The 14,374-nt window shown below is 40.2% G+C and overlaps 1 protein-coding gene across 5 annotated transcripts; it reads right to left on the bottom strand.

The window, feature by feature from the left end:
* Window positions 1-3,904: 3,904 nt before the first annotated feature.
* Window positions 3,905-13,236, bottom strand: dab2 (DAB adaptor protein 2). 5 transcript variants are annotated; one of them, XM_086301334.1, is made up of 15 exons: window positions 13,026-13,236; window positions 10,177-10,435; window positions 9,943-10,082; window positions 9,694-9,792; window positions 9,453-9,584; window positions 8,054-8,137; window positions 7,764-7,790; window positions 7,621-7,668; window positions 7,460-7,522; window positions 6,173-6,796; window positions 5,570-5,696; window positions 4,806-5,411; window positions 4,537-4,712; window positions 4,315-4,404; window positions 3,905-4,231 (listed from the first exon to the last, which is right to left on the bottom strand). In XM_086301334.1, the coding sequence occupies exons 2-14, from the start codon at window positions 10,313-10,315 to the stop codon at window positions 4,333-4,335; spliced, it is 2,337 nt and encodes a 778-aa protein (XP_086157460.1). In that variant the 5' UTR covers window positions 10,316-10,435; window positions 13,026-13,236; the 3' UTR covers window positions 3,905-4,231; window positions 4,315-4,332. The 5 variants fall into 5 exon arrangements, with proteins under 5 accessions (XP_086157460.1, XP_086157462.1, XP_086157458.1 ...); XM_086301336.1 differs by having other exon boundaries at window positions 10,177-10,329; XM_086301332.1 differs by having other exon boundaries at window positions 13,030-13,236.
* Window positions 13,237-14,374: the final 1,138 nt, after the last annotated feature.

Genomic DNA, 14,374 nt, shown 5'->3' with positions numbered 1-14,374 from the left:
CAGCTGAATAAACGTTAAGCAGACAACTGATTATCAGAAGTGTGAGATGCTCGAGAATATACTCCAGTGTCCTGTTATATTTTAGATAGCAAGGAGCAGACGGCTGAGTTTATTAAACTCCACCAAAACAATCTGCAAACTTCATTAAAATTTAATAAACTATCATCTTGTCTTTATTTTTAGTTAGCACATACCTTAAACACTTAAAGCTATAAGCTAATGATAGTTATATAAGAGCAGATGCATGCTGGTGCAATAAGCTGTACGTTTTACATTCAATGGATGCATGTTCTGATTAGTCGACTAATCGCAAAAATAATTGGTGACTAGTCGACTATCAAAATAATCGTTTGTAGCTGGTGCCCTAGTGTCCACTCATGTCACTCCCAGTGAAAATCTTTAGATCTTCAGCTCTGTCGCCTTTTTTTTTTAGTACCACTGTGTCCAAACCATACATCGAGTGGCGGTACTGGCCTGTTTGGCGCCCTGGGCGAACACTCCCCCCCCCCATACACACACACATATGAAGAGAGAGAGAGTATGCATAGTATGAAAATGGCTAATAAACAGCCATCATAATTCGTCATACAATGAGAATAGGACAAATCAACAATTGACAATGACTAATTAATATTAAAATCTGTAACATAATGTATTGTTTGGAGTTTGGAGTAGTCTGTTACTGTTACTATTTTTACCAATTCTTCTTGGAGCAACTGTAACCCACATAATTTCCTTAGGGAATAATAAAGTATTCTGATTCGGATTGTTTCAGGATGACCTGCCATTATCCAATGTCCTGTATCTTTCGTTTCTCCTCCTCTTCTTTTCTCTTTTTTTGTAAACTGAGCACCTGATGGCTTTGAACTGTTCTTGTCCATCTTGGTTTTAATTTTGCATTCCAGTATGAACACCCATCCCCCAACTCGAGGATCACCACAACATAACCTAATAGACCTACACCTTAGTTCACAGATTCACTTTGTCTAGAGTTTATTTCTGGGATTTCACACAACCCAGTATTCAAATCATGAATATATAATGGGCTTGGATTTACAGCATTATGAATGAAATGTGCTCTATTTGGAAGCAGCCCCCTCTCGATGTGTTGTGTGTGAGACTTTAAATCGTTATTGATCCCTTTACCCCTGGTCCTAAAGTGTATATTTATTTTCTTACATATATTGTTTGTTTACTTGCACTGCTGTAACTGGAGCCTCGTCGTCTCGTCTCTCTGTATACTGGACTGTATGTAGCGGAGATTACAATAAAGTTTACTTTGACATCAGCAGCGAGCAGGCGCACCGAGGGCTCTCGCGCTCACTTTTCGCGTATAGAATTTCGAAAAAACATCGGTGCAAATTATAAGTCTGTATAATGATGTCTGGTGTTTTCGTGTTTGTTGGTTTGTTTTTATTCTATTTTATTTTGGGGGTGGGTTAGACGCTGCTCCAGCCAGCGAGAGAATCCCCCGCCGCCCCGCCCTCTCCTCCTTGTGCCGCAAGCAGCAGGCGCACCTCGCAAACGGAGGGCGCCCTTACGCCCAGCAAATGGGCGATAGAAAACCGATCGGTGCCTATGCCATTCACAATATGTGCTGGCATGACGTCGGGGCAGCATGAGTACAAGCAATTTTTATTTATTTTTTGCTTTGCATGCTTGACCCTAAGTATTTAAACTCATCTACCTTCACTACCTCCCCTCCTTGGAGCTTCACCTTCTGACTTTCATTCTATACCTCCACCCAGGAAGGTTAAATTAAAGTGGAAAGAAAATAGAAGGAGTGACATAATTAGGAGGGGAGAGCTTCAGAAATTCAGGTAAAGCATGGCTACTTTGACCATGAGTCATTGCTTAGTGCTAATAGCTAAAGTGTAGCTTTAGCTTTAGCCACATGGACCAAAAATGTCAGGGCCATTTTTTTTTGTCCCAGTCCAGCCCTGCCTCCATCTCTCCCTTCCACCTGCTCTCAATATAGAGCACGTCGTCTGCAAACATTATAATCCACAAACTCCTGCCTGAACTCATCTGTCAGCCTGTCCATCACCACTGCAAACAAAAAGGGGCTCAGAGTGGATCCCTAATTTAATCCCCCCAACTTTGAATGCATCTGTCACTCCAGCTGCACACCTCACCTCTGTCCTCATACATCTCCTGCACCAACTTCCCTTCACTTCCTTATGTAGAAGTGAAACACCACAGTGCTTTCTCTAGACCTACAAGGACACAGTGCAACATCTTCTGACCTTCACTATCAACACTCTGAAAGCTGTAACTCTCTTTCTCGGTATGATGGCATACCACTGCTTGCTGATTGTCAACTCTCTTTTTAACAATTCTTTTCCAAAGCTTTATTTTATGACCTATTAACATTACCTTCTGTAGATGCTACAGCTCTGCACATCACACTTTTTCAAAAGTTAAAACTTGTACCAGTACACTTCCTCTCACTCTTCAGGATTGTGTAAAACAATTTATTCAATGAGTCCACAGTTCTCTCAAATTGGCATCTCTATACTTCCACAGGTAGGTCATCTGGGCCACCTGCCTTTCAAATCTTCATCCACTTCATAGCTGCCCTCACGTACTCCCCACTAATCTTCTGTACTTCCTGTCTTCCTCCCATTTTCTTTATCTGTGCCTCAAAGTACTCTTCTAAATCTTCTCTCGTTACTGGTTAGTACATTTCCATTGCTACCCTAATCCCCCTAACCCGCTGCAAATCCTCTCCAGCTCAACCTCTGCCTAGCCAGTCAATTCAAGTCCTTTCACTCCTTTGTAAGTGTCCAACCTTACATACAAGTCATTATATTTCTACTCCTTTCTTTGCTGTACACCTAGTACAGGAGTACCTAGTCCGAATACCCTTGTCTACTTTCTTCATCTACCTGACTCCCTTTTTCTTTGTCAACCTCTTCTTTTGAATACTTTCCTGTACTTCCCCACTCCACTAAGTTTTCTTGTTCTCTTTCCAGAGAATACATCAAACACAGTTTGAATCCACCTCTAATACTCCTGGCTTTGCCTTCCATCTTGGTGTTTCCTAACACACCCTCTCTCATCTTCCAGCCAACAGTAGCACAGTTTCCACTAACACACAGCTGGCTAACAGTACCAGATTGAGTCACTGTTAACCCAGGCCATTACTGATCTAGTATGAAGATCTCCTTCCTGATGTTTGCTTTGGCAATGACTTCATGCTCGATTCCCTAACTGATGCAGCCCTCACCAATTATCTGGGCTTGGGACTGGGACACTGGCACTAAGAGTACACTGGCTTGTGGCCCCCTTGTGGCTGGGAGAGAAGCAAAAACCAGAGCTTGCACTGTTATTTTGGTTAGATGACCAACATCATTCTGTCCCTCATTGGGTTTGCTGGTTTTTGAGATACCAATTTGTGCTGCTCTTGACAGAATTCTGGTTAATATTCAGTGGTTCACGCTGTTAATAGATCACCCTGCGACTGGTATTACAGTAATTTGCCCCACTTAGGAAATCTATCCTTTTTAAAAAAAAAAAAAAAAAAAAAGAAGAAAAGAAAATACATACTTTATTTTGCTATAGTCACCAGATGATAGTGAGCAGTGCAACTTTCATCCTCATTTAGGATTTCTATGACTGCAGTAAAATTTTAACTGAATGCACCTTAAGCAGACCTTTGACTGGCGATAGGATCAGTGGATTCTGGATCTAAAATGCAAAACAACTGCACAGCTCTGCCTGATGAATGTAGATGTTCCCCTATACAGGAAATATGCCTTGCAAAACAGGAAATACCAGCAAGTAGCAGAAATGTATCAAAGTTACCTATAGATATAATTTCAGTTTGTTAAAAAGGATGTTTTAAAAACCATTATCAGAACCAAAGGAAAAAAATTAATACATTAGTCAAATACCTTGCAACTTGATGAATAATTCATTTTATTTCCTTAACAAAGACAGCATCAGCAATGAACCACTTTGGACATCCTCTCTCACACAGCACATCTCTTTCTTCAGCAGATTTTGACATAACATTTACTTTGTAGATCAGTGGTCTTCAAAAATGAGGGAACTACTGATTGGAAAAGGGAGGACCCCCCCCCCCAGAAAACAAAACACCATCAGAGGTGAGATCTAATAGAAGGGTGGGTCTGGGATAATAGTTCATTTCCGGATTGTCGTGCACTGAGCAGCTTCTCCCAAACATCATGACGGTAGTGGAAATCTTCATTTGTTCCATTTACTCCAACTATGAGGACAAATGAGAAAAACTGTGACAAATGTCTTCACTCTAAATGAAATCAGAGGAGCATCATAAAAACATGAACTTACTTATGGACAAAGTTGTGGTCAAGCAAAAGGATTTCCAAAAGGATCCTCAAAGGCAGCTGTTGAACCAGAGCTCTGACCGACAGATGTATTCTGTTTAAAAAAAAAAAAAAAAAATTGAGGGAAAAAAAACAAAAACTCAAGTATAACAATATCCTTGTTATCAAAAGGATCATTGGGATTAGGATGATAAAGTAAAAGGTGGTCACAAATAAAACTCTGTACCATAGCTACAGGTGGCACTCCAAATGGACTGGAGTCAGGGGCTCCAAATGCTTTGTCAAACATGTCCTGACCAAGTTCTGATCCCTGGGGTGGTGCTGAACTGTTTTGGATGGGAGCAGAGGAGAAGGCAACATCCAAGAGCCCTGGAACTGGAGCAGCAGCTGGTTTAGAGGCATCTAAATTTGCACATTACAAACACAGGACACAGTTACCAACAGGTCACAGTCATCAGATTATGACATAAGCCATTTCAGCTAGTTTAGCATTACCAATTGACGGCATCTTATTGATTTCAAAGTCATCGTGATCTGCAGCATCCTGCACGAGGCCCACTTTAGTGGAGAAGTATTGATCAAATGCCCCCGGTTGTTTGCCACTGGAAGCTGGATCTGACCCTGCTGCAAGCTCTACTTTCCTGGCTGGGATGGCAGGAGGCTTGGCGAGCTGGAAGTCCTTGAACATGTCTTTCCCAGTCTTCTTCTCTTTCTCTCCGAGGGGATCCAAAGCTGTGAAGGCACTGTTCTCTACTTTCGGAGGGACCTGTTTAGCAGGTGCTCTTGGAGGGGGGCGTGACGGACCCTGTGGATCACCCATACCTGGGAATGCATTAGGCTGGAAAGGATTGGTAGAGGCAGGCTGACCCCAAGAAAGGTGGGGTGGAGAGAGAGGAGCGGCAGCAAACTGTGGTGGCATCTGCTGACCCCAACCTGTTGGTGGTATGGGTAGACCAAAGGCAGATGGCTGTGGGAAGGCGGGCCTGGGCCCTGGAACTGTCCCTCCTGGCATGGGGAACATGTTGGGTGCAGCACTGGAGGCTCCCCACATGGTTACAGCAGGGACACTTGTGGTAGCTGGTGGACCCAACTGGAGATTCCCTAAATATATCAAAAATAAGAAAAAGGTTTACAGACACAAAACAGGTTTTTAAAAAAAACAAAAACAAAAACAAAAAAAAAAAAAAAAAAAAAAAAAAAAAAAAAAAAAAAAACACAAAGAGATGTGTGAAATACAAATTCCCCCTCCTGTGTATTACCCAGAGCAGCTATGGCAGAGGGAGCAGAGTTTGCCGGTGTACTGTTGAAGAGGTCTGGAGCAGATGACCCCTCAGACTGACTGGAAGCAGCGAACAGTTCTGCTCCAAACAGATCACTTGATGTAGACTAGTCACAAAACAAATAAATAATAAAATGAATAATGCAACACATTTTGTTAGCAAGTCACAACTATGTGGCAGTTAAGATTTAACAAATGCTTAAGAGAAACTAATAATTAACTATAGTTAAGCATACGATTGCATGCTTTGCCACTTACCCCTGCTCTTTTCACTGAAGCGTGAACATTAGGAAAATAGATTATGAGCAGCTGATTGTTAAAGTCATTCAAGCCAGTTCGAGAAGCATGCGAACACCAGTGCATGCATAAAGAAAAGAAGTTATCCAAACAACAAGACCATGACCAGAGTTCCAAAATTAAAGTCCCTAACCCAGTGCATTCTCAGTGCCTTATCCTGTCGAACACCAATGCATAACCCAAAAGCTCAAGGGAGATGTTAGCTCCAAATGTGTTGTAAACCTTTTTTATTAAAACGCATAACACATGCAAGCCTACTACCATTGGCATAGCCGTGTTATTTCACCTTTGCGCTCCTTCGACCTCGTCCAGACTTAGAGTTGTGCGGAGGCGGGCTTATGAGAACTGAATCCTTGCTATGAGTCACTGGCAGCTCTGGGCGATGGGTCATTTCATTAGAGACAGGGGAAGTTTTCAAAGAGTCAAAAAATGGATTTTTGTTTGAGAGAACTTGTCCAGATTCATTTCCATCCATCATGGTAGTCGTGTTTCCCTGAGTTATTTTCCCCCCCAGCGGCCACTGTCCGTTACTGAGCGCGAGGATCATGGTTTCCCTGGATAACCCATTTATTTGCTGACTGAGATGTTCAGAGTCTCCATTTACACCACCATTAATAATTGTCTTACTAGTGCTGCCAACAGTGCCGTTTAGGTGATTGGTGGTGGTGTTGACGGGAATCTGTGCATTATCAGCTGCCAATAGAGTGGGTGATTTAGAAAGGGGGTCATCTCTGAAAGGGTCACTGTCTGGGGTTGGGAAATAGCCAAAAGTTGAGGAAAATGGATTCTCTGTCTGGGGATATGCCCTATAGTCAGGGGCACAGGAAGTTACAAAGGAATTTCCCTTTATGCAATTTTGATTGCTGTCAACTTCAGCAGAAAAGTCCAGTAAGAGAATGTCATTAGAGTCCTGGTTAACACGAGAGGGGACAGTGAGAAAAAGAGAAGGATAAATCATTTCTGCAGAAGGGAGGTAATGATGTGTTAACAAGATGAACAATGAATCACATGGTGTGAAAAAGAAATGCCTTTTTAAAACTGCTACTTGCAGATTATGAAGAGTCGCTGTCAATTTAATGCTGACAACTTTAAGGTCTAGGGTCCACTTCTAACTCACTTACTGTAATCCTACTTGCTCTGAACAACAAGTTGGACTACAAGTCAAAGCCGGCGCTTGGTACTTACCCATAAATTCAGGTTAATGAGACATTTCAGCAGCACCGACGTAAAAGATTTGCCACAACTCTAAGTCTAACAGATTCTACTTGTAGCAGTTTTAAAGTTAACAACAACAACGAGACTAGTAAAACACAAAGCATAAACTCAATTCCTAAAAGACTCTTCATAGATTCTTAAAATGAACAGAATCTGATGACTTCACAAGTCTTTTCAGAATGGAGTTCGCAGAGGGCGTTGAGATTTTACTATAGAGTCATTTCTTACAAATACGTTCATTACATAAGAGTGATAATAATTAGCAGGTACACAATTGTGTAAATACAGTAATAATACACTTTACCAATTACAATCCCCATATTAAAAGAAATATTTACCATCATGGTGTGATACTTACATTTGGAGCCTGAATGTCTGGAGGGGTTGACATATCTCCAAAGAGGTCATGTTGCTCTACTGGCTGGATGTGAAAATGAAACAGAAACATGCCATTTAAGAAAATAAAGCACTCCAACATTTCATTCACTGTTAAGATGGACACATTACAATAACTCTTACTTGAGCTGATTTTACGTCATTGCCCATAGATAGCAAGGCATTTCCATTCTAGAGACAGAAAGTAAAAATGTACAAAAATAAATTTTAAAAAAAGTCAGTAACTGCTTTAAGGAAAAAAAAACAAAAAAAACTTAATTGCTTACCTCCACTACATCACTGCCATTTTCAACCTGTAAACAGAGGCATACTGTTAACGAACAGACTTTCCATTGAAATGACGCATTCATCACTAAAATGAAAAATGGCTGAGGATGTGATTCACTGAAAGAACACAGAGAGGCAGTGTTGACTTTCAAGCGGTACATACAGTGTGTACCCTGTCAGCACTCCCAGAGGACCACATGAAAGTGTTTTTCTTTCACAAAGAAAATGCTGCCATTCACTTGGAGAAAATTTTTTCCAGTCTGAAGTTAAATGCTTCTGCTTCCATTACCTTCTGTGTGCCCTCGGCCTCTTTCTTCCTCAGGTTGAAGATGACTTGGAATAGATCCTTCAAATCGATTACCAGTGGCTCTGCCTGTATGGAAACAAAGACCAAAAATCTTAGGAAATTGGAGTCAGTTTGTCTTTGGTGCCTGTGGCAGTACCACTTCTAGCAGTTATCAAAAGAAGGTAGGCTCAAATGTTAAAATCTCCAGCTTCTCAGTTAAATTTAAAAAAAAAAAAAAAAAAAATATATATATATATATATATATATAAATAATTTTTTTTTTTTTTTTTTTTTTTAAACAACCACATACAAAAAAAAAAAGTTACTTAAGTAAACCTTTTACCTTCATGACAACCATAAAGGGGTGAACTGCCGTTTTATGACATCAAGTTATACATTAGACACATGGCTGGTTGACAGTTACATCCCCAACTAGGTAGCGAGCTGTTAAGCTTTCCCCTGAGCAAATTTGAGTCATCAACTTGACCTCTCAACCATGCTTTAAGGTTGTCTAAAACAACATGACATGTATACTGACCAAAATTTATGCTTTAGTTTACGCAAGTAAAATTCTATTTTATTTGTTTGCTAGCATTAGCTAGCAAACAAATATATTTGGATGAATAAGCACTCATTCATACAAACATGGCCGCTTCTGTCTATAATGTTAAAACTCAGGTTTGACAGACAAAGTTCACAAGCCAGTAGGTGGCACTATAGTGCCTAGGCTTCTTATTAAAATGGAGAGTCTATGGCAGGGATGGCATTTTATATCATGAGCCACATAACAGCAACCTTTAATTTTAAGTGATACGGACCAGTGAAATTCCCCTTTCTGTCAGTGTACAGAAGTTTAACTACACATTTAATCCCTCATATCTTAGTGTAAGAAAAAATGAAGTGCAATTATAACAAATTTATGGTGTTTGACACGATAAGGAAATGCTACTGTAGTAAATGATAGAAATCCATCAGGATGATTCTTTGGGCCCAAATTGTAACAAATTAATGTGTAAAATTACAGAAAGTGTTCTGGTAGCTCATTGCCTTGACTGTCCTACAATCATAAAAAAAAAAAAAAAAAAAAAAAAAAAACTGTGTGTTAATTTGCAGAAAATGTACTATTTTTTCCTCTATGGTTGATCCGCTTTAAAAAGCAAAAACAATTCTTTAGTTAGAATTAGAAAAACAGGAACTTTCCCGTCATTTAATTGTTTATCTAGTACCCAATTACTTTGGCTTGGTATGAATGGATGTGTGTGTGTGGTCATTATCTGTAAGGAGAAAAAAAAAAAGAAAAGTAAAACTTATGAAAAACAAAGTCTATGCTCTACTTCACATTTTCCAACCTGTCCAATGGACCAGATTGACACACTTTGTCTATGGCAGTTCTGTGTGTTACCTGTTGTGCAGTCTTTATGGCAAAGAACTGATGCTGTCCTTCAGCTCCACACACATATCCAAAAGCCCTGTTATCCGTTACATCTCTGGCAATGAAGGAGATCTTATTCACCACATGCTCATGTTCGATCACCTGAGAAATGTGGAAAAGGATTTTCGGTTTTGTTTGCTTTTTTTTTTTAAAGCACTGCAAATAAATTCTGTGAAGTCCAGATTATATTGCAATAGTAATCAGAACTCACGCCCGATTTCTCATCAATGATCTTGATGCCTGACATGGAAATGTTGACCCAGATCCTCTGCTTGTGCTTGCCTTGCGACCGAGCAGCTGCTGCCATACCCTGGAGAGAAAAAACAAAAACACTACTCTATTGAAGGCAAACAGATGTATATACACCAAAGCTCAACTTAACAGCTTTAAGAAACAGTTTTGATATTTTCTTCATGAAAATCAGCGATAGAAGAAAAGAGCTTCTGATCCCAAGTTGTACCTTAAGTTTCATCATGGAATCTTGGCACATCTTGTCTCCACGAGCCTCTGGAACATCATCAATGCCGATCAGTTTGGCCTTGTACCTGACACCATCCCCTTGAAACCTGCCCAGCAGGTATTCATCCGTCTTCTCTGTTACTGGATTAAAAAGACAAAGTAGTAAAATTATAATCTCTGCCACATCTTAATAGCTGATGAAAGGAGTATCGGCACCATTTTCTCCTCCACTCACCTTTCTTTTTCTCTTTCCTGAATGGGACTTTGGATGCCTGTGTTATAGGAGAGTTGGGAGGGGTGTTGGAGGTTGAGACTGTAGAGGTGAGGCTGGGATCGGCAGAAGATGCGTGCGCTCTGTCTACCTCTGCAGACATGGTGTGGTGTCAGTCTGTGGACAAGTGGGCAATCAGAGGTAAAGCAGCTCCGTATTCAGGGGCAATGAGGTCGTCCAAGCATATGACTTAACACCCACACATGCTTCTCTTGGCGTTGCTCTGAGGCAGAAAAAGTGAAGTTGGACACCAAGTGTGTGTTGAGAAAGGGAAAGAAAGATGATGATAAGTTAAATAAAGCACACTACAGTCTTTTCTGGTAAACCCGTTTGTTTAGGGGGAAAAAACAAAAAAAACAAACAAAAAAAAAACAAGTGGGTGGGGGGAGACTTGCACCGTTCTACAGTCTGCCACTGAAACAATTTTTTCCACATCATAAGCAATTTGATATTTAACAACACAGTAAACATTTAGAACGAGAGGGACACATAGGGGAAGCATAAAACATATGACCAATAAAATAGGCAGCTCATAAGAAGGCATGAGACACTTTAACACTGCTTTAAAAGCATGCTGTGTCAGTTGATTGGCTCTATAAAGAAGTAAACTGTCCTAAAGCTTAAGAACCTCCTGCTTAAAGAGACATCTTGGCATATCTATCATAATACCAGTCAACTCTGAGTTAGCAGTATCCTGCTGGTAAACTGCTTTAGAGAATATTAACATATAGAAAACATGTCTTTTTAAAAAAAATAAAATAATAAAGTTTTTCCTTCCATGCTACATGAAATCAATGAATTCCTTTACATGGCATTGTCACAAGTGTGTGCATTTCCTACATGAGGCACAAACAACATCACAAAGGATTATAGATGAAGCCACAGCATCACCTTACTCTTATCATGTTAGATGTACCAAACTGCTGTTACTTGGAACACATCCATTATCACTTAGACACATGTGTGTTCTGACAAAAAACAAAAAAAAAACAAAACAAAAACAACCACACAGAAAAGAGCTTTCTCCCTCAAAAAAACCCAAATGATTCCTGCTCTATACGCGTAGAACGTACATACCTTTAGGTCCAGCTCCAGAGGCTACACTGGCTAGAATATCAGGGTAAAAAGCCTGTGAGTACCGTAGGACAGTCCAAAGGTTGAAAACGAGCAAAGGTTGAGCAATTACCTGAAGTTAATCTTACGCTAGAAAAGCAAAAGATCTCGTGATGTTGAGCTAAGCAAGAACAAACGGAAATTGGAGCCTTTAACAAGAGTTTACCTACACAGTTCTGACTTTCAAGGAAAAGTTGCACTTGACCTTCTGATACTCCAGAATAACAAGGAATAAACCATCTGCAAGACAAGCGAAAACAGAGCTGCACCGTGAGATCACGCAAAAACGTAAAGAACAATATCTACTCTAAAAATAACTGCCTAGGCTCAAACCAGTTAACCAGACAACTGTCCAAAAGCCATAAAGGAAGTGAGAGATATTCAGGATAAGATAAGAGAACTTTATCTAGCTTTGTGGCAGCTTTTACTATTTTTTTTTTGCCTAACACCTGACCACAACAGAGAGACAAAAAATAAAAATTCTGTAAATTATCATTTTATTTCCCCTCAAAAGTAAGTGTGTGTGTGTGAGAGAAACACAAACAAACAAGTTAATTTTGATACCATGAGAGATGTCCCACAGGTGCTACTGCACAAACAATAAAAACCAGAACAAAACTTCATCTGCCTGTACCAGTTTTTGAGGCAGAGAAACAAGCGCCGTAAGCCCTTGTTTGCTTGGTTCACCATGCTGTCATGCAAGTTACCACAAATCACACTGACAGACATGCTGTTTGGCCTGCACTGCTTGGAAGCATAGAACGAGCAAACCCTTAACACTTGCTGCACAACACATTAAGCCTTCACGAGCATGACACATGATTGCACTTGTACTCTAATAAGAGTGGTGTCATAGTCCCAGTACCTGGCAGTTAGTCTTATAAAAAGGGTAAAATGTCAGCAGTTGATTGAAGATTTAAGTTAAAGGATTACATTTTAACAGCTCTTTAACAGCCACAAAAACTGGCAGATAAGTGCGGGGGAGGGGGGGGGGATGTGTAGCATCCAGCCGTGTCACAACACAAACACTCAGCCTCAGACAGCAAGCATAAATTTATGTTTGTCAGCAGAATCACAGCACTGCAAAAGGCAGAAATGTCACAATCCGGGCCCCGTCAGGAAACGTAAACTGCTGCACATCTGGAGGAAATCAGGGAATGACTCAGTCTGCAAGTGTATGAGATGGTGAAATACCACAGGCCCACTGTGAACACACGGCACTGAACACAGAGCACTTTCATACTAAAGGGTTCTGCACTCAAACACAGGAGTGACACAGGAGTGATAGAAGGTACAGAATTGTGAATGCTTAATAAAAATTATGTGAAATCTCTCAAGATTCAAATACAATTTTCCAAGTCAGGGTTAAAGCTGAAAGAAATTGAGTTCACAAAGAAACCTAGGGAGAGTGTTGGACTCCCAAAAGAGAATCTCAAAGTAGGCAGCAGAGGGGAGAAAAAAAATCATTATGACGAAGTTTTCTTCCAAAATTTGGAACATTTAAAGTAAGACAGTTCAGCCTTTGACTAAAACTGAACCTTGGCTTGCCTGCCTTTAGCTTTTATTAAGCTTATAAAACATTTCAGGCTAACATTCCTGTAAATACCCGCAGCTTTTTAAACGACTACCTGTAGGATAGTCCTCCTGCGGAATCTTAATTCATGCAGGGATGTGAAAACAAAGTTAAACACCACACTTACCTACCTGTGTTTGGAAACGCGCAGTAATACGCCTTCTGGGAAAGAGAGCGGGTTTTTCCTCTGCCGTGATGCCTCGCGATTCGGCTGCGAAATGAGTTGAATCAAACACAGCTTGGCAAAAATGAGCGAGAGTGTGATGTTTTCCGCCGACTGCCTTGGACAGAACGGAGAGACTGCTGCAAACTCCTCGTTTAACCCTTGACTGACTGACAGGGCTAACTCGCTGCAGATTTCAATTGGTAGGGGGGCGGGCTCTTTACATGCAGGCCAACAAAATATCGCCATCGGCTTTAGTAAGTGGGTCATAAAAATGAAGTGCGTGATGTACAGTATGTATGTATGCGTGCGTGTATTTATATCAAATTTGTGGATTTTTTGTTTTCTTTGAAAAAAAACAACAACAACACAAACTTTTAAATAATTTTAAAAAATACCAGAAAGAGCCAATTAATATAGTATTTATTTATTTATTTATTCAGTCATTCATTTCAACTTAATGCTACACCTATAGTCTACATGCATGTCACAGGTAGCAGTGGTGCAGGAATTGGTCAGATTCTAAACAAATAATGTTATTGAGGCATAAAACTGATATTTTTTTTATGTGTTTTTCTGTACATTTGAATTTGGTTAAGGTTGAGCTATTTTCTAAGTGAAACTGCTGTTAAAACATGGTGGAAGAAGCCTGTGGGCTACAGCCGCCATTCATTAGTGAATTTCTTGCATTACCCCTCCCACAGCCACTGACGTCACTGTTTTCATGCATGGACCATCTATTTTTGGTAGAAATATGTGGGACCTATTCTAGATTTGGGACTGGCACTGGTGGATTGTGCTAATACCAGCTATTATACAATGTTTTGAGAAGCTGGTCCAGCAATACACTGTGCATTTGGAAAGTATTCACAATGCTTCACTTGTTCTACATTTTGTCAGGTTACAATATTATTCCAGAATGCATGAAAAAAATGTTTACTTCAAAATTCTAAACACAGTACCCCATAATGAGAAAGTGAAAAGGTTTTTGCAGATTTATTAAAAGTAAAAATAAATAAATAAATAGAGTTCAGGCGCATCCTGTTTCAACTGTTCAGATGTTTCTACAACTTGATTGGAGTCCACCTGTGGTAAATTCAGTTGATTGGACATAAATTGGAAAGGTGCACCTTTCTATATCAGGTCCCATAGTTGACAGTGCATGTCAGAGCACAACCCAAGTCATGAAGTACAAGAATTTGTGTGTAGACCTCTGAGACAGGGTTGTATCAAGGCACAGATCTGGAAAAGGGTACAGGAACATTTCAGTAGCCTTTCCCACTGTGCTCACTGGGACCTTAATTGAAGATCCC

This window comes from Aulonocara sp. 'chitande type north' Nkhata Bay, linkage group LG7 (genome assembly GCF_057382095.1).
Source record: "Aulonocara sp. 'chitande type north' Nkhata Bay isolate Kocher_YH1m ecotype deep benthic linkage group LG7, A_spYH_male_GT1.1, whole genome shotgun sequence".
Classification (NCBI taxonomy): Eukaryota; Metazoa; Chordata; class Actinopteri; order Cichliformes; family Cichlidae; genus Aulonocara; species Aulonocara sp. 'chitande type north' Nkhata Bay.
The sequence above is the reverse complement of the archived record's forward strand: the minus strand, read 5'-3'. Positions and strand labels throughout refer to the sequence as shown.

What these genes read in the sequence shown, in the direction of transcription:
- dab2 (XM_086301334.1), bottom strand. Translation starts at nt 10,315, where the DNA reads ATGTCTGCAGAGGTAGACAGAGCGCACGCATCTTCTGCCGATCCCAGC. An exon ending in ATGGCAGTGATGTAGTGGAG is followed by an intron (nt 7,669 to 7,763) that starts GTAAGCAATTAA and finishes TTCTGTCTCTAG; the next exon opens with AATGGAAATGCCTTGCTATC. An exon ending in ATGACGTAAAATCAGCTCAA is followed by an intron (nt 7,523 to 7,620) that starts GTAAGAGTTATT and finishes TTTCACATCCAG; the next exon opens with CCAGTAGAGCAACATGACCT.